Source organism: Panthera pardus, unplaced genomic scaffold (genome assembly GCF_024362965.1).
Source record: "Panthera pardus isolate Hobbes unplaced genomic scaffold, ASM2436296v1 HiC_scaffold_12, whole genome shotgun sequence".
Classification (NCBI taxonomy): Eukaryota; Metazoa; Chordata; class Mammalia; order Carnivora; family Felidae; genus Panthera; species Panthera pardus.
This window is the reverse complement of record NW_026526677.1, coordinates 61,281,370-61,305,167: the sequence shown is the minus strand read 5'-3', so window position 1 is coordinate 61,305,167 and position 23,798 is coordinate 61,281,370. Positions and strand designations below refer to the sequence as shown.

At 43.4% G+C, this 23,798-nt stretch overlaps 2 protein-coding genes across 2 annotated transcripts; one reads left to right on the top strand and one right to left on the bottom strand.

Moving 5' to 3' along the window:
• The first annotated feature begins 6,813 nt into the window (after positions 1-6,813).
• Positions 6,814-16,061, top strand: NDUFC2 (NADH:ubiquinone oxidoreductase subunit C2). The gene is made up of 3 exons (XM_019449931.2): positions 6,814-7,157; positions 13,349-13,492; positions 15,878-16,061. The coding sequence occupies exons 1-3, from the start codon at positions 6,989-6,991 to the stop codon at positions 15,925-15,927; spliced, it is 363 nt and encodes a 120-aa protein (XP_019305476.1). The 5' UTR covers positions 6,814-6,988; the 3' UTR covers positions 15,928-16,061.
• Positions 16,062-17,937: 1,876 nt separating this feature from the next.
• THRSP (thyroid hormone responsive) lies at positions 17,938-20,770 on the bottom strand. The gene is made up of 2 exons (XM_019449930.2): positions 20,163-20,770; positions 17,938-18,391 (listed from the first exon to the last, which is right to left on the bottom strand). The coding sequence occupies exon 1, from the start codon at positions 20,650-20,652 to the stop codon at positions 20,182-20,184; it is 471 nt and encodes a 156-aa protein (XP_019305475.1). The 5' UTR covers positions 20,653-20,770; the 3' UTR covers positions 17,938-18,391; positions 20,163-20,181.
• Between the last annotated feature and the right edge of the window lie 3,028 nt (positions 20,771-23,798).

The following is a 23,798-nucleotide window of genomic DNA, read 5'->3' as shown; positions in this document are numbered from 1 at the left end:
CTCATGTGTAACATTCCACATACCCAACACGAAAATAAAATCCAAATGGATTAAAGACTTACACATAAGAAATTAAAACCTGGGAAAAATATATAGGGTCATATCTTTATGATCACAGAATAAAGATTTCTTTTTTTTTTTTAATGTTTATTTATTTGGGGGGTGAGAGGGGCAGAAAAAGAGGGAGAGAGAGGATCCCAAGCAGGTTCCACACTCAGTGCAGAGCCGGATGCAGGGTTTGAACTCACAAATGATCATGACCTAAGCCAAAATCAAGAGTTAGATACTTAACCCACTGACCCACCCAGGTGCACCATGGAATAAAGATTTTTAAACAATATGAAAAACATAGACCATACAAAAAAGATTGATATATTTGACTAAATCAATTCTTTCACTTCTGTATTACTTAAAAAATATCCTCCATAAATAATGCTCAAAGGCAAACAAAAGATTTGGAAAAGATATCTGCTACCTATATAACAAGGGATTAGCATCAGAATATGTAAAGAATTCGGGGCGCCTGGGTGACTCAGTTGTTAGGCATCTGACTTCAGCTCAGGTCATAATCTCACGGTTTGTGAGTTCAAGCCCCATGTAAGGCTCTGTGCTGACAGCTCAGAGCCTGGAGCCTGCTTCGGATTCTGTGTCTCCCTCTCTCTCTGCCCCTCCCCCACTCATGCTCTGCCTCCCTCCGTCTCTCAAAAATGAATAAATGTTAAAAAAAAAAAAAGAATATGTAAAGAATTCTACAAATCAGTCAATAAATAAAAGACAATTCAAAGGAACAAAATGGACCAAGGATAAAACCCAGCAATTTGCTGAAGAAAAGACCCAGATGACCAATAAATCTATGAAAGACTTCTCATAACCTTTCTAATCATCATGTATATTTACATTAAAATGAGATGTTTTTCTTTTTAAAGCGTATATTTAAAAAAAGGAAAAAATGCATTGTTGACCCCACATTGCAAAACGATCTTTTTTTTAAGCTTATTTATTTATTTTGAGAGAAGAGTGAGAAAAAGTGGGGGAGGAACAGAGAGAGAGGGAGAAAGAGAATCCCAAGCAGACTCTGCACTGTCAGAGCAGAGCACGATGTGGGGCTCAAACTCAAACGCTTAACCAGCTGAATCACGCGGGTGCCCCAAGTGCGTGACTCTCGATCTCAGGTTTGTAAGTTCCAGCCCCACACTGAGGGTAGAGATTACTTAAAAATCATAAAACAAACAGGGGTGCCTGGGTGGCTCAGTCGGTTAAGCATCCGACTTTGGCTCAGGTCATGATCTCACAGTTCATGAGATCAAGCTCTGCATCAGGCTCTGTGTTGACAGCTTGGAGCCTGGAGCCTGCTTGGGATTCTGTGTCTCCCTCTCTCTCTGCCCCTCCTGCAGTCTCTCTCTCAAAAATAAGTAAACATTTTAAAAAAGAATGAAAATTGAAACTAGACCACTTTCTCACACCATTCACAAAAATAAACTCAAAATGGATAAAGGACCTGAATGTGAGACAGGAAACCATCAAAACCCTAGAGGAGAAAGCAGGAAAAGACCTCTCTGACCTCAGCCGTAGCAATTTCTTACTTGATACATCCCCAAAGGCAAGGGAATTAAAAGCAAAAATGAACTATTGGGACCTTATGAAGATAAAAAGCTTCTGCACAGCAAAGGAAAAAACAAACAAAACTAAAAGGCAACCAACGGAATGGGAAAAGATCTTTGCAAATGACATATCGGACAACGGGCTAGTATCCAAAATTTATAAAGAGCTCACCAAACTCCACACCCTAAAAACAAATAACCCAGTGAAGAAATGGGCAGAAAACATGAATAGATACTTCTCTAAAGAAGACATCCGGATGGCCAACAGGCACATGAAAAGATGCTCAACGTCGCTCCTCATCAGGGAAATACAAATCAAAACCACACTCAGATATCACCTCACGCCAGTCAGAGTGGCCAAAATGAACAAATCAGGAGACTATAGATGCTGGCGAGGATGTGGAGAAACGGGAACCCTCTTGCACTGTTGGTGGCAATGCAAATTGGTACAGCCGCTCTGGAAAACAGTGTGGAGTTTCCTCAAAAAATTAAAAATAGACCTACCCTATGACCCAGCAATAGCACTGCTAGGAATTTACCCACGGGACACAGGAGTACTGATGCATAGGGGCACTTGTACCCCAATGTTTATAGCAGTACTTTCAACAATAGCCAAATTATGGAAAGAGCCTAAATGTCCATCAACTGATGAATGGATAAAGAAATTGTGGTTTATATACACAATGGAGTACTACGTGGCAATGAGAAAGAATGAAATATGGCCCTTTGTAGCAACATGGATGGAACTGGAGAGTGTGATGCTAAGTGAAATAAGCCATACAGAGAAAGACAGATACCATATGTTTTCGCTCTTATGTGGATCCTGAGAAACTTAACAGAAACCCATGGGGGAGGAGAAGGAAAAAAAAAAAAAAAAGAGGTTAGAGTGGAAGAGAGCCAAAGCATAAGAGACTCTTAAAAACTGAGAACAAACTGAGGGTTGATGGGGGGTGGGAGAGAGGGGAGGGTGGGGGATGGGTATTGAGGAGGGCACCTTTTGGAATGAGCACTGGGTGTTGTATGGAAACCAATTTGACAATAAACTTCATATATTGAAAAATAAAATAAAATAAAATAAAATGTATGAGGAAAAAAATTTTAAAAAGAATGAAAAAAACTTAAACAAAAAATTTCTGCATCTCAAAGGAAATAATCAGCATAGTGAAAAGGCAACCTCTGGAATGGGAGAAAATATTTGCAAATCTATATCTGGTAAGGGATTAATAGCTAGAATGTATAAGGAACTTCCACAACCCAACAACAAAAAGAACCAAATAACCTGAATTTTAAATGACCAAAGGACTTGAACAGACAATTCTCCAAAGAAGATATAGACATGGCCAATAAGTTGGTGTCTGAAAAGAAGCTCAACATCACTAATCATAAGAGAAATGCAAATCAGAACCACAATGAGATAACAGCTCACATTCAACAGGATGGTCCCTATCAAAAGAACAGAAAACAGCAAGTGTAGGTAAGAACGTGGAGAACTTGGAATCCTTAGGCACTGTGGGAACATAATAAAATGGTGCAGACTTATGGAAAACAGTAGAGAGGTTCCTCAAAAAAATAAAAAATAGAATTACCATATGATTCAGCAATCCCACTTCTGGGATATAGCTAAAAGAACTCAAAGCAGGACCTTGGGATATTTGCAAACTTATTTTCATTGCAGTATTATTCACAATAGGTAAAAGGTGGAAGCTACACAAATGTCCATTGACAGATGAATGGATAAAGAAAATGTAGTGTCTACTTTTTGTGATGGAATATTATGCAGCCTCAAAAGGAAGAAAATCCTGTCACATGCAGCAATATGATTTCATCTCAAAGACATTATGGTAAGTGAAATAAGCCAGTCACAAAAGGACAAATGTTATATAATTCCATACATATGAAGTATCTACAGAAGTCAGAATCATAGAAACAGAAAAGTAGAGAGGTGGCTGCCAAAGCTGGGGGGAAGAGGGACATGGAATTAGTGTTTAATGGGTGTAGAGTTTCAGTTTTGCAGGATGAAGGAGTTCTAGAGATATGTTGCATGACGATGTGAATATACTTAATACTAATGAGCTGTATGCTTAAAAATGGTTAAGATGCTAAATTTAATGCTATGTATTTTTTACCATAATAAAAAAGTTAAAATTTTAATGTAGCAATATAAATTTATTATTACATTAAATATATCATAAACCCAAAAGTGTGTAATGCACATGTAAAGTCAAAAATAATAAAATGTACACTCATGTACCCACCACACCTTAGAAATAGAATATTATTAATACCATAAAGGCCTTATGTGTGCTTCTCCTTCCCCAGAGATAATAATCCTGAATATTTATGTTAATCCTTCTCTTGCTTTTCTTTCCAAATTTACCAACATGTGTATCTCTAAACAATATATTTTTGCCTAACACTGAACTTTATATAAATGGAATTAAATATTCTCCTGTAACTTATCTCTTATTCCCTTATGCCTATTCCCTTTTTTAACATGACTCTCTTTTTTGAGATTCATCATACCAATGCATAGATACACCTTCCTATGAAAATACCACAATTTATTTTCTGTTTCTTCTTCTTCTTCTTCTTATTATTATTATATAGAGAAAGAGCAAAAGCAGGGGAGAGGAGCAGAGAGAGAGAGAAAGAGAGAGAGAGAGAATCTCAAGCAGGCCCCAAACTCAGCATGGAACCCTACTTGGGGCTCGATCCCACAACCCTGGGATCATGACCTGAGCCAAAATGAAAAGTCAGTTTCCTAACCGACTGAGCCACCCAGGTGCCCCTTCTTTTCTTTTTGTTTGTTTGTTTGTTTAATGTTTTTATTTGTGAGAGAGAGTGCAAGCAGGGGAGGGGTAGAGAGAGGGGGACTGAAGATCTGAAGTGGGCTATGTGTTGACAGCTGAGAGCCCAATGCAGGGCTAGAACTCACAAATTTTTAGATCATGACCTGAACTGAGGTTGGACACTTAACCAACTGAGCCACCCAAGGAGCCCCTTCTATTCTGTTCTTAACAGACATTTAGGATGTTTCCAGTTTGGGAGAATTATAAATGGCTATTGCTCCTGTGAATATTCTTTTTCTTTTTTTAACGTTTATTCATTTTTGAGAGACAGAGAGAGACAGAGCGTGAGTGGGGGAGGGGCAGAGAAAGAGGGAGAAACAGAATCTGAAGCAGGTTTCAGGCTCTGGGCTCTGGGCTGTCCTACGTGGGGCTTGAACCCATGAACCATGAGATCATGACCTGAGCCGAAGTCAGACACGTATCGACGGAATCACTCAGGTGCTTCTACTCCTGCATATATTCTTGTACATCTCCTAATCCTAGTACATGTATTCAAGTTTCTCTGGACACTAGAGTATAGGCTTAGAGTATAGATGTTCAAGGAATTGAAAACAATCTAAATATCCATCAAAAGGGTAATGGATAAATTAAATGTGACATATTTATATGATGGAATATTACACAGTAGTCAAAATGAATGAATCAGGGGTGCCTGGGTAGCTCAGTTGGTTAAGCGTTCCACTCTTGATTTCAGCTCAGGTCATGTTCTCCCAGTTGGTGAGATTAAGCCCCATGTCCGGCTCTGAGCTAACAGCGTGGAGCCTGCTTGGGATTCTCTCTCTCCCTGTTTCTCTGCCCCTCCCCTGCTCGTTTATGCACTCTCTCTCAACATAAATTAGTAAACTTTCAAAAAAAAAAAAAAAAAAGGAATGAACCATTGCATGCCATGATAAAAGTGAGAGAAAAGAGGAACAATGAATTATACTATTTGGGTAAAAAAACATAACAAACACACATAACATGATACTAAATATATGTAAAAATAGAAAAAGTGAATTGGAAGTATATATACTAAACTCATGACAGTGGTTCTCTGGGGAAGAAGAGAGAGGGGACTTAAGCTTTATTTATAGTGTTTTATTTCCTTTAAAAAAAAGGTTAAAAGTAAATATGACAAAACATTAATGGTTGTGAATTCTGAGTGGTAGAATATGGGTATTTGTTATCTTGTCCCAGATTGGACTTAGAAACATGTGGGGGAGAAGAATGTGTCAATATCATTTAAATATTTTTAAGTGTTTGCCTAAGAGTTCATTTAGTATTCAAAATTTACACAATCTTACTATGGGAAATTTTAAGTGGTTTCCCTTCTTTTGATGTAGTTTTAAAAATAAACACTGAGGTTTTTTTAAAAATTGTAAAACGGCTTTATTATATGTCATTCTATTTCCATAGGACTGATTTGCAGCTCTGTAATTACTGGATCAAAGAGTGTGAAACTTTGAAACATTTGCTGCTTTCCAGGCAACTCCCAATATACATTACCTAGGGAAATCCTAACTTGAAATATTATAGATCTGGGAGTGCTTTTTATGAGACACAAAAGGTCCATCCTTTATTTAATCATTCTTAACTGATATTTAATTCTTCCACTTTGGAGCTCAATACCTTTGATACGTATACCTTTGCATTAATCTCTGGTTTAATCAGCATTTATCTAGGTAAAATGTTGACCTCACTAATGAATGAACACGAAAAGAAGACATTGTCACTCAAATCAGGAAGGGTTTTCGAAAGAGAGCTGTTCAAAAGTAGAAGCTCCCCATTACTGGAGGTAGGGAAGCAGAGACTTGGCAATTACTTGGCAGAATGTTATAAATTCCTTCTTTCATTCTTCAAACCTGTAGGGAACACCTTTTCCTTGAGCTACGTGCAAGGACGTAAAGACTCAGAGGTGAAAATTTTTAGGGTGCTGCCACCCAAGCTGACTTTCAAGAGTTTGGCTAAATGATCCAATCCTGTTGTTCTCTGAATTCTTTGTTGCTGGCTGGATCTTAATTTTAGGCTTTGGAAGGTGTGCCTGTGAACAACGGGAAATCCAGCAAATGAAACTAGCTTTTATGATTTTGATTAATTACGTTTCTTAGAACGATCCGTCAAACCTACTTGTGGGTGTTGGATACAAAGATCAATTCGGCCTGAAGGACCATTCAGGGGAGAGGGAAAGAGAGGCGATTCGGGCGGGGAGCTTCGAGAGAAAAAAAAAAAAAAAAAAAGCAGTATCTACTAGTCTCTGAGCTCTGCTCATTTGGTGTACCCTGGACCCCGCGGTACCAAGCCCAGGAAACCCCACCCGCCAGCATCAGCGCCGGCGGGAGGCCAAGCAGCACCGGCCATTTGATAACCCGGAACTTCGTGTGCGGGGTCCCTGCAGCAGCGCGCACGGGGAAGCGTATGGGCGCTGTACCGCCCTGCGCCATGCCCTTCAGCCGGGCTCTCGGAGGAGAAAGCTCGCGGCTTGGGCCGAGGCGGTGGTCCTGGTGGTTTTCTTTGTAGTTGGCGGTCCGAGGCTAGGCCTCCAGTGGGAACGGCATCACCATGATGAGCGGACGGCCGGGCCGAGTGCCCTTACAGTTCCTGCCGGATGAGGCCCGGAGCCTCCCACCGCCCAAGCTGACCGACCCGAGACTCGTCTACATGGGTTTCTTGGGCTACTGCTCCGGCCTGATTGATAACGCGATCCGGCGAAGGCCGGTGGTGACTGCCGGTGAGGGCTGCGCGGGCGGGATCGGCTGGGAGGAAAGGGGGTCTCAGGGCTGTGGGTTGGTTCCTCCATAGGCTGCCCAAGGTCCTTTCGCTTTCCCGGGCCTTTCACCTAACAGGCCCCGCCTCGCCTCCCTGGGGCATCCGTGTCCCGGGAGCTCTTCAGAACCCGATAGGGCCAAAGTGTTATTTGGCACTTAACAATTGAGGACCATGAAACCCAAGGCCCCACAGTGAGTCTGTGAAGAACCCAGGATTGAACTGCCAGGTCCTCTCTCAGTTCGCGCCTTGGTGTGTGCAAGAGTGAGCGTACACTTTGTGCCATGCACTACTGACGCTACGTGCATTATAGCATTTAATTCTCAAAATACTTTACGGAAAGGTATTATCCGCAATGAGGAAATTGAGCTTTAGAGGGGCTAACGCAACTTGCCCAAGGTCATATGGTTGTTAAGTAGCCTGTTTTTAATTTTTTTTTAATGTTTATTTATTTTTGAGAGAGAGAGACAGCAGGGGGGAGGGCAGAGAGAGAGGGAGACACAGAATCTAAAGCAGGCTCCAGGTTCCGAGGTGTCGGCACAGAGCCTGCTATGGGGGCTCGAACCCAGGAACGGGGAGATCATGACCTGAGCCGAAGCCGGACACTTAACCCACTGAGCCACCCAGGCGCTCCTGAGTAACCTGTTTTTAGACTTCAAGTCTGTATTTGAAAGTAGTGCTTCTCAAACTTAATGTACCTACTGGTAACCTGGGGATCTTTTTAAAATGCGGATTCTGATTTATCAGGTCTGGAGAGAAGCGTGATGTTTACAAACTCCCAGATACTGTTGATGATGCTAGTCTAGAGACCCCCTTTGAGTAGGAGAGGATAAAACCACTGGGCTGTATTTTCTAGTAGCGTGTCAGTGGCCGCCTGTCAGATAATGGCCGACACAGTAGCTGGGCAAAGGGCAGTGGATTTCCAAAGGGAAAAGAGGAGGGAAGCTTTGGAAGAGGTGTCTTTTTTTAAATGTTTTTATTTATTTTTGAAGGAGAGAGAGAAACAGAGCATGAGCAAGGGAAGAACAGAGAGAGAGGGAGACACAGAATTTGAAGCAGGCTCCAGGCTCTAAGCTGTCAGCACAGAGCCTGATGTGGGGCTCAAACCCACGAACTGTGAGAACTGTGAGATCATGACTCGAGCCGAAGTCAGTTGTTTAACCGACTGAGCCACCCAGGCGCCCCTGGAAGAGGTGTCTTTGAACTTAGCTATGATTTATCAAATTCTAGGAGAGTTTTTCAGGCCTTTGAGAAGCTAGTGGAAGTAAATGGAAGTAAGGGCCTCTGAATGGGGAACAGTTTGATGATTGAGTGTATAGAATAGGATAATGAGGGTAAGAAGGAGATTTAGGTAGATCAGGGCACATTATACTCTAGGCAGACAGGAACCTTTTTAGCTTTTGAGAGCTATTGGTGGATGGGGAGTGGAGAGATGTGGTAAGCAGGCTCCATGCCCAATGTGGGCCTTGAACTTATGACTGTGACATCAAGAGTCAGATGCTCTACAAACTGAGCCAGCCAGGTCCCCCAGGCCTTGTGTTTTGTTTTGTTTTTTCTTTTAAATTTTTATTTATTTATTTTGAGAGAGAGAGAGCACACGTGAGTGGGGAGGGGCACAGGGAGCATAGAGAGAATACCAAGGGGGTCCTTTGCTGTCAGCATAGAGCCTCACATGGGGCTTGAAATCAGGAACCCTGGAGAACATGACCTGAGCCGAAATCAAGAGTCAGATGCTTATCTGACTGAGCCTCCAAGGGGCACCAGGCCTTGTATTTTAAAAAGAAGGCCACCTTTGTCAGTGCAAAGCACTGATTGGAGCCGAGGAACTCAGTTAAGAAGAAAGCTAATACAGTGGTTCAGGCGACCAGGAATCACTTTACTTGTTCCTCTTTTGGCCACCTTGCAGCTGTATGTCGTGCCTGAAGTCCAGCTTTCAGCTCACCAAATCTTAGCGTTTCTAGTGCTCAAATAGTATTGAAATCCCATCTCCCTTAGACATGACCCTCCTCCATCCAAAGGAGTGGGCTTTGTCTACTTCTGCCTCTGGGGAGATGAGGTTTTCTCCCTTTTCATCACCCCTCCACATTTGCCCCAGCCTGTCACAGCTGCACTTTGAAACTCAATGGCCTTGCTCCTCTCTTTCCTATCTGTGTTAGCTTGGACAAGTTACTTGGTCGGGCCATTCAGAGGCAAAATTTCTTCATCTGTAAAATGAGAGTAATTAATCTTTGCATATTTGTTGTGGGAATTAAGTGAGATTCTAGAGATAAAATGCCTGGCTTACAGAAGGTACTAGACAAAGTTTCTATTCCTTAGCTGTTGTTATGCAAACAGTTTACCATATATTTGTTTGTTCAGCATTTACTAAGTTCTTTCTTTGTGCCAGGAAGGGTTACATACCAGGTATATGGGGTGAGGAATACCGTCCCTGCCCTTGAAGAGCTCCTAGTCGAGTCAGACAAGTGAACAGTCCATTATGGGTCTAAGCATGACAGATAATGTGTTTTCATAGAAGTAGGTGAGCAGAGAGCACTTTGGGAGCACAGAGGAGGTACAGATTGGAGAGATACTATTCCAGAGGAAGAACATAGTGGTCAAGAGCACATGATTTTGGGTTTGACACCACTCCATTCTACTAGCCATTCAATTCTGGGGAAGTTACTTATCTCTTTAAGCTTTAGTTTCCTTACATATGAAATAGAGATAATATCTACCTCTGTGTGGCTGTGAGAACTAGATGAGATGATGTATAAAGCCCTTAACCTAGGGGCTAGGGGTGAGAGTTCCTGAGTTCCCCGGGGTTTCCTCGGTCTTGAGAACTTTATTGAAATGGTTCTCAGCAGCATTTACTGAAGCACATTATGTTTGTCTAGTTTAATGACGGTCATATAGCAGTATTCAGTAAGTATTGAATAAATAAATATATGTCGATTACAAGGAAGTCTAAAACATGGTCCCAGGCCTCGAAAGACTCACAAATCAGACAAGCATATCCATTTAAAAGGCCAAATGGTGTAAGTTTATGCATGTTGGGTAACAGCTGTGACAGAGGAGTGGGGAAGGAGAAAGATATGGTGGATTTTCAAACTATAGCCGTGGAAAGTATCTGGCACTCTGTGGGTAGCACTGGAATATTCTGTAAATGAAATCAAATTGTGCAGATCTTTTTCAAGTTAGCAGAAAATATTAAATAGAATTTTTTTCTTGAGCTTTTCTCCCATCGCAAGTTCTAAACTACTGATAGTAGTTACCACTTACCTGCTCTAAATTTATAGTCAGTTGGTATCTAAGTGTCACCCACAAAATTAAATATATTTATTGATTTCTAGTATAATATATCAGTAGTTAATGGTATTCTGCAAAGAACACCATGGCTTCCAAGTTTAAATTCACTTGGGGAGCCTGGGTGGCTCAGCCGGTTGAGCGTCTGACTTTGGCTCAGGTCATGATCTCGAGGTCCGTGAGCTCGAGCCCCGCATTGGGCTCTGTGCTGACAGCTCAGAGCCTGGAGCCTGCTTCGGATTCTGTGTCTCCCTCTCTCTGCCACTCCCCCACCCATGCTCTGTCTCTCTGTCTCTCTCTCTCTCTCTCTCTCTCTCTCTCTCTCTCTCTGAAAAATAAATAAACCTAAAAAAAATTTTTTTAATTCACTTAATAAAGGGAAAACGATTGTGGAGGGGTTGTGCATGTGGTGGGAGGGAGGCCACCACTGAGAGGGAGAGAAGAGGTTAAGGAAAGGAGGACTTGGGAAGGGGCCAAACCATGCCCTTGAGGGCTGGGACACTAACATCACCATCTGAAACATTCAGGGAATCTTTTTCTATGAGGGATATACATAAGCATAGAGAGTCTAGGTCTTTGTGTCTGTGTCGTCCAGTGGCATACAGAAGGAGAACTCAGCACACTTTGTTTGCTGTATTGCAGGTGGCCCATTAGGGGGAGTGATGGCTGTTTGGGGTCAGGGAGAATGCGAAAGAGCCTGAACCCTGTCCAGTCCCAGATTGTAGTACTATTTTGAATTTTTATTGTTTTACACATTTTTCCAAAATATTTTTACACGCATTTTCTTTTGGTTTATATAATACTGCCACGAGAACGATAGGATAGGTATCATCTTTGTTTTAGAGGTAGTAAATTGACTTGCCCAAGACCTTTTATCCATTTATTAAATATTAAGTGCTGTCTACGTGCTGGTACACAAAAATGAATTAAACATTGGCTTTGTGTGGTAGTAGAGGGAAATAATCTATATAGCAGTTAACATGCTAATAGAGAGGAGTTCATCCTGTTTTAACCCTGTTAAGGAAAATTCTGGGATGACTTCTTAGCAGAAGTGATGTCTGAATTGAATCTTGAAGGATGGGGGCAGAGGTTGTCTGGGCAGAGAAATAACCAGTGGGTGGTATGAGGAATTAAAAGCAGTTCAGTATTGGGCGCCTGGATGTCTCAATCGGTTAAATGTCCTACTTTAGCTCAGGTCCTGTTCTCACAGTTCGTGGGTTCAAGCCCTGCTTCATACTCTGTGCTGACAGTTCAGAGCCTGGAGCCTGCTTTGGATTCTGTGTCTCCCGCTCTCTCTACCCCTCCCTGCTTGCACTCTGTCTGTCTCTGTCTCTCAAAGAGAAATTAAAAAAAAAAAAAAAGTAGTTCAGTATAATGGGGTGCCCATCAGTATAATGGCTCAGTCAGTTAAGTGTCTGACCCTTGATTTCTGCTCCGGTCACGATCTCATGGTTGGGGAGTTCAAGTCCACATTGGGCTCTGCACTGATAGCAAAGAACTTGCTTGGGATTCTCTCTCTGCCCCTCCCCTGCTCTCTCTCTCTAAAAATTAATTAAAAATAAAAATAGAAGTAGTTCATTATTGCTGGAACACAATGTGCATATCAGGGAATGTTAGATAAAGATGGAAGAGTCAGCTCATGAAAGACCTGGGAGGTCATCTAGGAGTTTGGTCTCCTATTGGGTATAATTGAAGGAGAAAGGGCTGACAAGCTAGGTTTGTATTTTAGTTAAAATTCCTCTAGTGACAGGGTACAGACTGGGATAAGTGCAGAGTAGAAAATGAGATGAAAGGGAGCTTGAGTTCCCTGAAGTGAGGCAAGGAAATATTTACAAGGTAGAATTGGCAGGACTCAGTGACAGAATGTGGGGAAAGAGCATTAAAAAAAAAGGGATGAGTACTGTGATCACCCAGGACTTGATTTCCTGGGTGATTGGTCTTACAAAAGGTGATTAGGAAGGAAGGAAGTTCGTTTGGGGATACGCAGGTGAACACACGTATCAAACATTTGGATATATCTGTTATTCACCTTGGGTATCTGAGTCGGACATACTTGCAGGTCACTAGAACATGGATGGTAAATAAAACTATAGGAATAAACGTATTCTTCAAAGCAATATATATGGGATAAGAAGAAGAGGGCTGGGGATAGAATTCTGGGGCATAGCTAGAAAATCAAACCTGTGGTTAGCCTTTTTTAAAAGATGTTTCTGTATATAAAGTTCAGCCCTTTGGATCTCCCATTCAGACTTTAAATTTTGGCGTTCCCTAGATCACATGATTTGATCCTCCCCAGTCTCATTATAATAGGATGATTTTTTTAATCTAGTTTTCGAATAGGTACTCATACACATGGTACAAAATTTAGAAGGTAAGAAGAGAATTGATAGTGTAGCTGGCTGCTTTGGTAACCAGTAAATATGCAGATACAAATTGGTGTATGGAGACAAACCAAACTGCTTTCTGAGCATTTATAAAGGACTTCATCTCTGTCACATCGCATCCTGAACAGGTCCTGGAATACAAGTTAGTTTAGATCTTCAGGATTTTGTACTTAATCCACCTTTTCCCATAAAGAAATTTATAAAACCTAAATTTTAAAAATCTTGAGTTCGTTTTGCATAAGTAAATAAATGAATGAATAAATAAACATGGATTCTATTCATAGTTATGTTTGTAGATTTAATGTTGGTTTTCATAATTGATGTCAGGGTCAAGGCTGTTTTTGCAAAAGAGCCATGTAGAAAAACCTTTTTTTTTTAAAGAATGGTGGAAGAAATAACAATAAATTACATATCTGAACTGCAAAGCTGTGATTTTAAATATACATTGATGGATTTTTGCTTTCTTTGGAATTTATTGTTTGAATTTCAGGTTTACATCGCCAGCTTCTATATGTTACTTCTTTTGTCTTTATTGGATATTATCTTTTAAAACGTCAAGACTATATGTATGCTGTGAAGGACCATGATATGTTTGCATATGTAAAATCACATCCAGAGGATTTTCCTGAAAAAGGTATTTCATTTATTTATTTGATTTATTATTTTTTGAAAAAGGTATTTCAGGGGCGCCTGGGGTGGCTCAGTTGGTTAAGCATCCAACTTTATGATCCCATGGTTCATGGGTTCAAGCCCTGCATCGGGCTCTGTGCTGACAGCTCAAAGCCTGGAGCCTGCTTTGGATTGTGTGTTTCTGTCTCTCTCTGCCCGTCACCTGCTCACACTCTGTCTCTCTCTCTCTCTCTCAAAATTAAATAAATAAACATAAACAAAAAAAGAGAAGGGTATTTCAAGTTACCTATAGTGAACCTCTTTCTTACCCTGTATCATTTGCCCTGGTTAATCTTATACATGCCTGTGGCTTCAGGTACATTCAGTATTCTGTTGACTCTCACATCATTGCCTATGTATTAGGATTCTCTTGAATTTGTATATCCAGTTCCTAGCCGAGTACCTCTATGTCCCTCAGACAGCAAACAGATTTTATGTCCCCTCTGCCTCTGCAGACTTCTGTTCTGTGTTCTGCATCGGTGAGTGGCACTGTTGTCCACCTGGCTACTCCAGCCAGAAGCCTGGGAAGTGTCTTCCAGTCTTTCTGTGACCTCTCATTAGTCCTCAAGTCTTACCATTCTACTTCCTATTTATCAATCCTAAACTCCCATCTCTCTCCCACTGCCACTACCCCAGTTCACACCCTTACAATCTCTTGCTTGAACTCTTGCACTTGCCTCCAGCACACCTCTGCCTTCAGTCTTACTGAAGATCATGTCTCTGGATAAATGTGGCTATGCATAATAATAGGCATTGCTTACAGTAGGTATCTATTGCCTATCGGACAAAATCCAGACTGTTTAGGAGGGCTTATTTCCCCAGGCTGAGCTAATTGCCTGCTAGAAAGACTTTGCCCATACCTTTTATCCACCACATAACATGTACATGTCTGTCTCCCTCACTAGACTGTAGCTTCATCTTTTTTCCTCAGCCCTCTAGTACAAAGCCTATACTAGTAAGCAATAAATAATAGCTGATCTGATCTACACAAAAACCTGTCTCATCTCCTGTCACTCGTCTCCTGCCTTGTGAAATTCTGTGTCCTAAATCTGCCCTATATCCTGGGTAATGCTCGACTCTGTACCTTCTTGATCGTCCTCTTCCTCCATTTTTACCTGTCCACCTAGCAAATTCCAACCTAAGATTCATCATCTCAGAGAAGTCTTGGCCCAGCTACAGACAGGAATTTCCTCAGTACACTCTACTTACCACTCTTCAACTATGAATATGATTGTAATATAACTGTTGTCTTGTTTGTATTTTAATACATGTACATAATACAGATGTACATATATGTGAAGGAATGAATGAATGAATGTAGAAAAACTTTGAACTTACATAGATTTTAAAGAGATATTTAAATATTTACATATTCACAAAAATGTAATATTAAGCATTTAAATTTCATTATACTAAAGGATGGTCTCTAATGTCCTATTTAGCTCTAAAATTTTATTACTCTATTTAATATTCCCATAGCCTTTAGTCACATATGTGATGTTCATGGTGGATCAAAAAGGTATAGCTTTCTTTACCAATGAAGAATTCAAAGGCTAGAGTACAAAGCCATGAATAATGGATGTATCAGGAATGGGGAGTAGGCAAATGCATGTTAGCATTGGAATCTTGGAAATAGTGATTCCTAACAGACCCAGTGGCAGAGCAGTCCTCGGTCCCAGGCCTGTGGCTCATTGCCTCCTGTTTATACTAGCTCCCTCTGTCAGTGGGAGCCTGTGTAGCCTTACAGACTCATTCTGTCTCTGAGCAGCATATCAGTGGCAGGTGTGCTGAGAGCGTCTTGCACTGACAGCAGGGACATGGAAAGCTTGACCACCTCGACTCCTGGTCCTGCAGCTGACCTGTGCTCCTCCCTGTTTATTCCTTCCATTACCCCGTCAGCCAGGGCCCCCTGGCAGCGCTTTGTCCCTCTGGGCAGCCATCTGGATGTCACCAGAGTCTTCCAAAGTTACCCTTCATCCAGTGAAACAGTGTCTCAGGGATTGCCAAGCTATGGTTGAGGACAAGAACCTAAGAAAATTCTTAGAGGAGTTTCTGTCTACGAGAATATTAACTGTTAATTTTTCTTTAGGAAATACGATTTTTAAAACATAACTTAAGGGGCTGCTGAGTGGCTTAATTGGTTTAGCATCTGACTTCAGCTCAGGTCATGATCTCACGGTTCCTGGGTTTGAGCCCTACATTTGGGCTCTGTACTGACAGCTCTAAGCCCAGAACGTGCTCAGATTCTGTGTCTCCCTCTCTCTCTGACCCTCCACGACTTGTGTTCTGTCTCTCTCAAAAATAAATAAACATATAAAATAATTTTTTTTGTGATCTTTCCTTTTTATAGATAAGAAAACTTACGGTGACTTTCTTGAAGAATTCCATCCAGTGCGTTGAAGTCTCCAAAATGCTTACTTTGGTTTCACTGATACCAGTTATGTCTGAATTTTGTGAAACATGTTTCCATGATACCTGAAGTTTATGTTAATCTATATGTTAACACTTTGTGATTAAAATGGTCATCATGAACACTCTTGACTCCTTTTTGTCATAAGAAAAATAATTCATTGGAGAATGGTCCGTTTCCATTCACCCAATTTTTTTTTTTAATGTTTATTTATTTTTGAGACAGAGAGAGACAGAGCATGAACGGGGGAGGGTCAGAGAGAGGGAGACAGAATCCGAAACAGGCTCCAGGCTGTCAGCACAGAGCCCGACGCGGGGCTCGAACCCACAGACCGCGAGATCGTGACCTGAGCCAAAGTCGGACGCTTAGCCGACTGAGCCACCCAGGCGCCCCCATTCACCCAATTTTAAGAAGACATCTGGCAGATTTACAGTGGAGTTTAGGTGGGGGGCCTGGGTGGCTCGGTCGATTAAGCCTCCAACTTCAGCTCATGTCATGTTCTCACAGTTTGTGGGTTCAAGCCCTGCTTCAGGCTCTGTGCTGACAGTTCAGAGCCTGGAACCTGCTTCAGATTCTGTGTCTCCCTCTCTCCTTCCCCTTCCCCTGCTTTCTCTCTCTCTCTCTCTCTCTCTCTCTCTCTCTCTCAAAAATAAATAAACATTAAAAAAAATTTTTTTAATAACATAAAATGGAGTTTAGGGGCACCTGGGTGGTTCAGTCAAGCATTCCTGACTTTTGATTTTGGGGCCTGCTTAAGATTCTCTCTTTCTCTCTCAAAATAAATAAAAAATAAAATGAAGTTGAGTTGAGTTAGCAAACCAGCCTGTGGGCCAAATGTTGTCCGCTGCCAGAATGGTTTATTGGAATATAGCCATGTTTGTTTGCCTGTCTATGGTTGTTTCCATGCCATACTGACAGAGTTGAGTAGTTGTGACAGACGTTATGGCCTGCAAAAGCTGAACTATTTAATATATGGCCGATTACAGAAAAAGCTTACCTGTTCCCAGTGCTGGTAAAAGCAAAATAAAGTAACCCAGATTATGGAGGGTTTTCTGAATTTGCAGAATAATTTGGGCTTGATTCTATAGGTGGTGGGAAGTCACTAAAGGCTTTTTAGTGGAATAGCAGTCAGGTTTGTATTTCTGAGCTCTCTGCAACAATCAATATAAAGGGTGGTTTAGGAGGAGACTCAAGACCAGAAGAACTGTTAGAAAACTGATACTGCAAAAGGGTCTTTGGTTATGATCCAGGGATCACCCAGGAGAAAATGGGCTCAGCAGCTAACACTGTCTACAGCAGAGCTTGGTGTGATTAAAGGTAAAAACCCCACCTAACTGGAACAAATTTACCCTTTATCACTTCCCAAATCCAAATGTTTATCCAAAATGTGTTTGTTTGCAAGCTCAGATTTTATGATCAGATTAGTTTGGGGAGATTAATAAAATTATTTCTCAATACATTATATCAAATTAGAATGAGTATACGCACGTGGTTTCTGGACAAAATCAGATGAGTTCCATCTATTCTCTTGGGTCTCACTTGTTAAAAATGAAATTATGTCTGAGAAATTACTTTAGAACCTAATGAAGATAGGGGCCCCTGGGTGGCTCAGGTCATGATCTCACTGCTCGTGAGCTCAAGCCCCACATCGGGCTCTGTGCTGACAGCTCAGAGCCTGGAACCTGCTTTGGATTCTGTCTCTGTCTCTCTGCCCCTCCCCTACTCGCTCTCTTCTCTCTCAAATATGAAACAAATTTTTTTAAAACTAATGAAGATATATATAAGTACAAAGTTTTGGGTTGTTTACTGCTACTGCAATAAATACGTTTATAGTTCACTTGTGGTTGGCGGGTACATGAGTGTGAACCATTCATCCCAAGGGACTTTGCTATGCCTTAGTTCTGGAGGGTAAAAAGCAAGGGCTAGAGCAAATACATGGTAAGGGTGGGAGAAAGTCAACCTATAATAATAGCACTCACATGCCAGGTGCTTTTGATTCATCATCTTCTTTAATTTCCATAACAATCTCGTGAGGTAATACTATCCCATTTTATAGATGAGGAAATTTAGGCTCCGGTGAGTTGAATAATGTGCAAGATCACATGGTAAATGACTGCCCAGAGAAAGGATGTGAATTTCAGTTGGGTCAGGTGCTAAAACCTACGTCCTTTCTGGCATACCACACTGGCCAGGTAATACCTAGCCCCTCATGAAGCACTGGCCACCACCCCAAGCTGCTAAGACGGTGAGGGGAGCTGTGAATAACAGCAGGCATCCTAAAGGTGACCTGGTGCCAAGTCCACAAGCTGGTGCTCAGAGCGAGAGAAGCATCCCAGAGAGCCAAGTCGCCTTTGTTTGCTTCCAGCGGCAGGTCCAGGCCTTTCTGGTCTGCGTCAGAGCCAGTGAACTGTTGCGTGTCCTCATCAGAGTCTGCCCTCAGCCACTTAAAGGGATCTGTGGAGAGCCGAAATTTAAAAAACCGAGTCAGTAAAAATTCATACAACGTGCCTATTTAGGTAGGAAAAACAACGCAGCAGCTCATTGCTGTAGGGAAATCTGGCAATGCAGTTAGCAGTGTAAGAGTTGGGGTGTCAGAGCTGCGGTAACAGCTAGTTTCGCCTCCGCGTTTCACTCACAAGGAAACTGCAATGCAGACAGGTGAAGTTGTCTGGGGTCGTACAGAGTCAGTGGTAGACCCAAGACCAGAGCCCAGATTTTTTAACTTCTGCTGTACCAGATAGCCTCCATGAACATCAGGTTACGGTGTGCTCAAACGGTGCAGAATGGCTGCTCTCGTCTTTGAAGGAGTTGGGTGCAGTTTCTTTTCTATTTTGTTGCTAAGGTTGACACTAACAAATTGGATTTTTGTTCTAGTTTTTTTTTTTTTTAATGTTTATTTATTTTTGAGACAGAGAGGGACAGTGAGAGCAGGGAAGGGGCAGAGAGAGAGAGAGACACACACACACAGAATCTGAAGCAGGCTCCAGGCTCTCAGCTGTCAGCACAGAGCCCGACACGGGGCTCGAACCCACGAACCATGAGAGTTGGAGCCAAAGTTGGAGGCTTAACCAACTGAGCCACCTAGGCGCCCCGTTTTGTTTTTTTTTTAAATTATAGTTGACACACATAGAGGGGGTTTCTCTCCAGCCCAGGCTGCAGGGTTCTAAGGTTCTAGGGCAATCCACTAGCACAGAGAAAGGGAACTGGATTTGAGTTAAGCCAGGGTGCATTCATTTCCTGAGTAACCTGGGACTCTTTTTACTTCTCAGGCTCCCAGTTTTTCATCTGTAAAAGGGAATGATAGTTCTATTAGAAAATTTTTTTTTTCAACGTTTTTTATTTATTTTTGGGACAGAGAGAGACAAAGCATGAACGGGGGAGGGGCAGAGAGAGAGGGAGACACAGAATCGGAAACAGGCTCCAGGCTCTGAGCCATCAGCCCAGAGCCTGACGCGGGGCTCGAACTCACGGACCGCGAGATCGTGACCTGGCTGAAGTCGGACGCTTAACCGACTGCGCCACCCAGGCGCCCCTGGAAAATTGATATGCAAGCGATTTTTTTTTTTTAAATTTGAGAGAACGGGGGAGAGAGTGCCACTGGGGGGAGGGGCTGAGCGAGGGAGAGAGAATCCTAAGCAGGCTCCACGCTCACCGCGGAGCCCTACATGGGGCTCGGTCCCATGACCCTGGGATCACGACCTGAGCCAAAATCAAGAGTCAGAGGCTCAACCCACTGAGCCAGCCAGGTGCCCCATATGCAAGTGATTTTTAAATTAGAAAACTATTGAAGTGCCAGTAGTTGTTTTTACTAATACTGTTATGATTCAGTGAAGAAACAGCAACCCGGGGAAGTGAGCCAGTGAAACCAAGGCCTTAGTGGTAGAGTCAGAACTTGAACCAGAGCTGTTGACCCAAGCATTCACACACTTGCTAGTAAATGCACCCATGCACAAACACATATATGTGCACATAAGGTATGCATTCACAGGCCACCTTTCTTATTATCACCATGCCGTTCGTGGCCATTACTTACCAGTTCTGGGTCCAGAGAGTAAGACAGGCCTGGCCTTGAGCCCTCCCAGGTCCTGGTCTCAATACCCTGCAGTGAGGGTACCTGTCTGAGACCCAGGCTCTCCCTCTCCCACTGGGCTGTGCACTGCTCCAGCTCACCTCCCCTGGAATATCCCTCAGTGGACTCTGACACCCACCAATGAGCCACCATTACCTTCCCTAGAGTCCGAGGCCTACTTGGCCTGTCCCATTATCTCCTGGTATGTCCTCGTCACCTCCTCAGCTTTCAGGGTAAGGTGGGTGAGGATGTGATGAAGGCTGGAAAAGTGCAGGTGGAACTGGGCTTCCAGGTCCAGCTGCCCCAAGATCCTCTCCTCCTCATCCTTCTCTGTCTTTGCAGCTTCATTCTCAGCCTCACTGGCCCTGCCATCTGCCACCTTGGACCTCCACTCCTCTCGGGGCAGCAGCCCGTGGTCCACATCCACGCGGATGGCCTTGAGCATGGTGAAGTAGTTGTAGAGATCAGGGGCCCCATCCTGGGCCCGGTGCCCGTGCACATTAAACTGCATGTCCCGCAGGAGGCTGGGGATCATCACCACCTGCTCCATGTTACGCACCACGGCCGAGTACCGGTCCATGACAGTCAGCAGGCAGTTCTTGGGGTAGTGCTTGGTTTGCACCCGCATGATGGCTGCTGCTTCCATGCCGAGTCCAGCAGACTGCCCCAGCACTACGTCGAGACCATTTTTATGTCCGGAGGTGACAGCAGTTTGACAGGATGCCAAAGCCCGCCAGTGGGTCAACACAAACCTGTTTTAGGCCAATCCCAGGGCTTGGGCACCAACATCTATATCAGGCGATCCATCTGCCCAGAGACAGACCTGCCAGCCCTCTGTCTGTCATTTCAGCACTCTGTGACCGCCTCAGCAAGCACCCGCCTCCTCCTTCACCAGCGCAACTGGCTTGTTAGAGGGAAGCTTTTCTCTTTGGCAACCAGTGTGCTTGACCCCAGGGCAGTCATGAGTTCTTTCGGGTTATCTGAGACCAAGCTGCCTCTTCACTGACTGCCTCCTTTTTTTTTTTTTTTTTTTTAATTTTTCTTAACGTTTATTTATTTTTGAGAGACAGAGAAAGACAGAGAGTGGGCAGGGGAGGGGCAGAGAGAAAAGGAGACACAGAATCTGAAGCAGGCTCCAGGCTCTAAGCTGTCAGCACAAAGCCCAACATGAGGCTCAAACCCACGAACCGTGAGATCATGACCTGAGCTGAAGCTGGACGCTTAACCGACTGAGCCACCCAGGCGCCCCTTCACTGCCTGCCTCTTAATGTACAAGTTGACTTCTTTAGCCTGGGGTGCCTCAGCTGCTAAATGAACTAGGGAGGAGGGTCATGAAATGAAACAGCTCATTATGGGGCAAAGAGCACTGACATAGGAGCCAGAAGCCCAGTTCTGCAACTTCCCAGCTGAGTTTTCTGGTTGTTTGCTGGCTAACACTTATTGAAAACCTACTTCACATCAAGTTCTGCACTAAGTTAAAGTAACTTGCCCATGGCCCCATTGGAGCTGGGATGGCAGCCCAGGACCACTTCACTCCCACCTCCAGTCAGAGCTCTAGACCTATGTGTGAGGTTGCATAAGTTGTACATGTTAAATGCATCCGTATCCTGATCTGTAAATTTCAGGGGTTGTGATGATTAAATAAGATAAAGCCATTGAAAATGCTCTGTAAACCACAAAGCACAGTTCCCAGGTGCATTATCTGTGCAGATACTGGATGAATGCAGGTCACTGTCAACTGTAACCTACAATTCCAGCAGTTACGATGCTTCCTCTTCACCACCGACCTAGTCCTTTGACCAGCAGTCTTAGAAGACAGTAATCTTTTGCAAAACCATGTTATCACAGTTGACACACTGCATTTGCTCTATTATTTATGAGATAATTAGGAAAACTGAGGCCCAGAGAGTGGCTCAAAGTTGTGCAACAAGTAAGTGTCAGAGTCAAGTGGAGAACAAGTCCTTCCAAGTTCTGGTTCAGGCACCTGCTCACAACACCACCTTGGGTGGAAAGATCTGCTAGGTGCTTCTGCCCCAGCAATGGGGAGAGAGGAGGAGAGCATAGGGAGGGGATCTTGTCTCACCTAAGCCACTCTCACCCCTACCTCAGGGCGGGAGTCCCCTCTGCATTCACTTGACTCACTCTCTTGACTCCACTCACCCATTCCCTACCACTCCTATGGCCAGAGATACAAGAAAGTTCATCTTTATTTCTAAATGAATTCTACCTGCCTTTAGCCCCTCACATTAAATTAAATTGTAATATTCACCCCATCCCACCCCAAAGTTGCCTACCTTAACTATGCTTCTGTTAGCACAACAGGGTTGTGTGAAACACCATTTCCCAGTCTTTAACTTTCTCAATCCCCACAGTAGCCCTATGGGGCAGAAAAACATTGGCAGCCCTCTTTTCAGACAAGGAAACAGCTGAAAGGAGGAGGTACTTGTCCAAGGGCTCAAACCTGACAAGATGAGGCTTGGCCCAGCTCTCCAGCCCTCAGAGGAAAACCAAGGTCGGCCCTCTCTCCAAGTGCCCTTCCTGGGCTGGCCATGCACATAGCCACAGGTAACCTGGGGTCATCCTGCGTTAGACAGGTGGCCTTGCTTCTCCAGGGCAGAGAGGACAGCCAAGTCCAGGCCACAGGCTTGCTGTGAAGGGCAAAGCTTCCACTTTAACCTTTCCTGTATCACAGATTGTGGAGTGGAACAGAGAACATAAGCCAGCTCTTCCTCCCCATGACTATGTGGCCCCGGACTAGTCACCGCTCCTCTCTGAGCCTCAGCTTCCTCCTATGGTGTAATCATGATGACATTGATTGAGGGCTTGCTTTTCCAAGCAAAGTGCTTAGAACAGAACTCGATCCTCCCAGCAATGACATGTGGCAGGAGTTGAGGAAATTGAGGCCTATGGGGGTAAAGTAACCAGCCTAAGAATACACATTATTAGTCCTTAAGCAAGGAGGAGTTGAGATGAGTAATAACTCCCACCATGGAGATTACAGATGATATTTACGAAATATCTGGTATATTGTGACCTCAATAAATTTGCACTGCCTCCTGGCATTTCTGTTTTCCTCCTTCTGTCCTCCCAACCCCTCTTTTATTCCCTCATTCTAGGACTTGCTACATACATTTCCATTCACTGTGCACCTGTCCCAGGGCCCAGTGCTGCAAATGTTCGGTAGATACTAGCTGATTAATGACCAGTAGATTCACTTCTTGCGGGGTGCCTGGATGGCTCAGTCAGTTAAGCGTCTGACTTTTGCTCAGGTCATGATCTCACAGTTTGTGAGTTTGAGCCCCACATCAGGCTCTGTGCTGACAGCTCAGAGCCTGGAACCTGCTTTGGATTCTGTGTCTCCCTCTCTCTCTCTCTCTCTATGCCTCCCCCTGCTTGTGTGTGTGTGTGTATGTGTGTGTGTGTGTGTGTGTGTGTGTGTGCGCGCGCGCGTGCACGCTCTCTCTCTCTCAAAGATAAATAAATAAATGTAAAATTAAATAAATAAATAAAAGATTCACTTCTTGATACATTCTAGTGCCTTTGGTCATAATGTCCAGTCGCCTTGAAAAACAGCGTCCCTGGCTTGGCAGGAGGCAGTCCTGAGGACTCGCCGGTGAGGGAGCCTGAGCATCCGCAGCTACTGCTGGTGCTAACATTGAGACTCTTTTCCAGAATTGCTCCTCAGGGAAGGAGGGACGTGACGTACTCCTGTTCTGACAGTCTTCATTGTCCAGGTTGCTCTCCCCCTACTTTACTGCAAACTAAACTCTTAGCAAGACACACGGGCCCAAA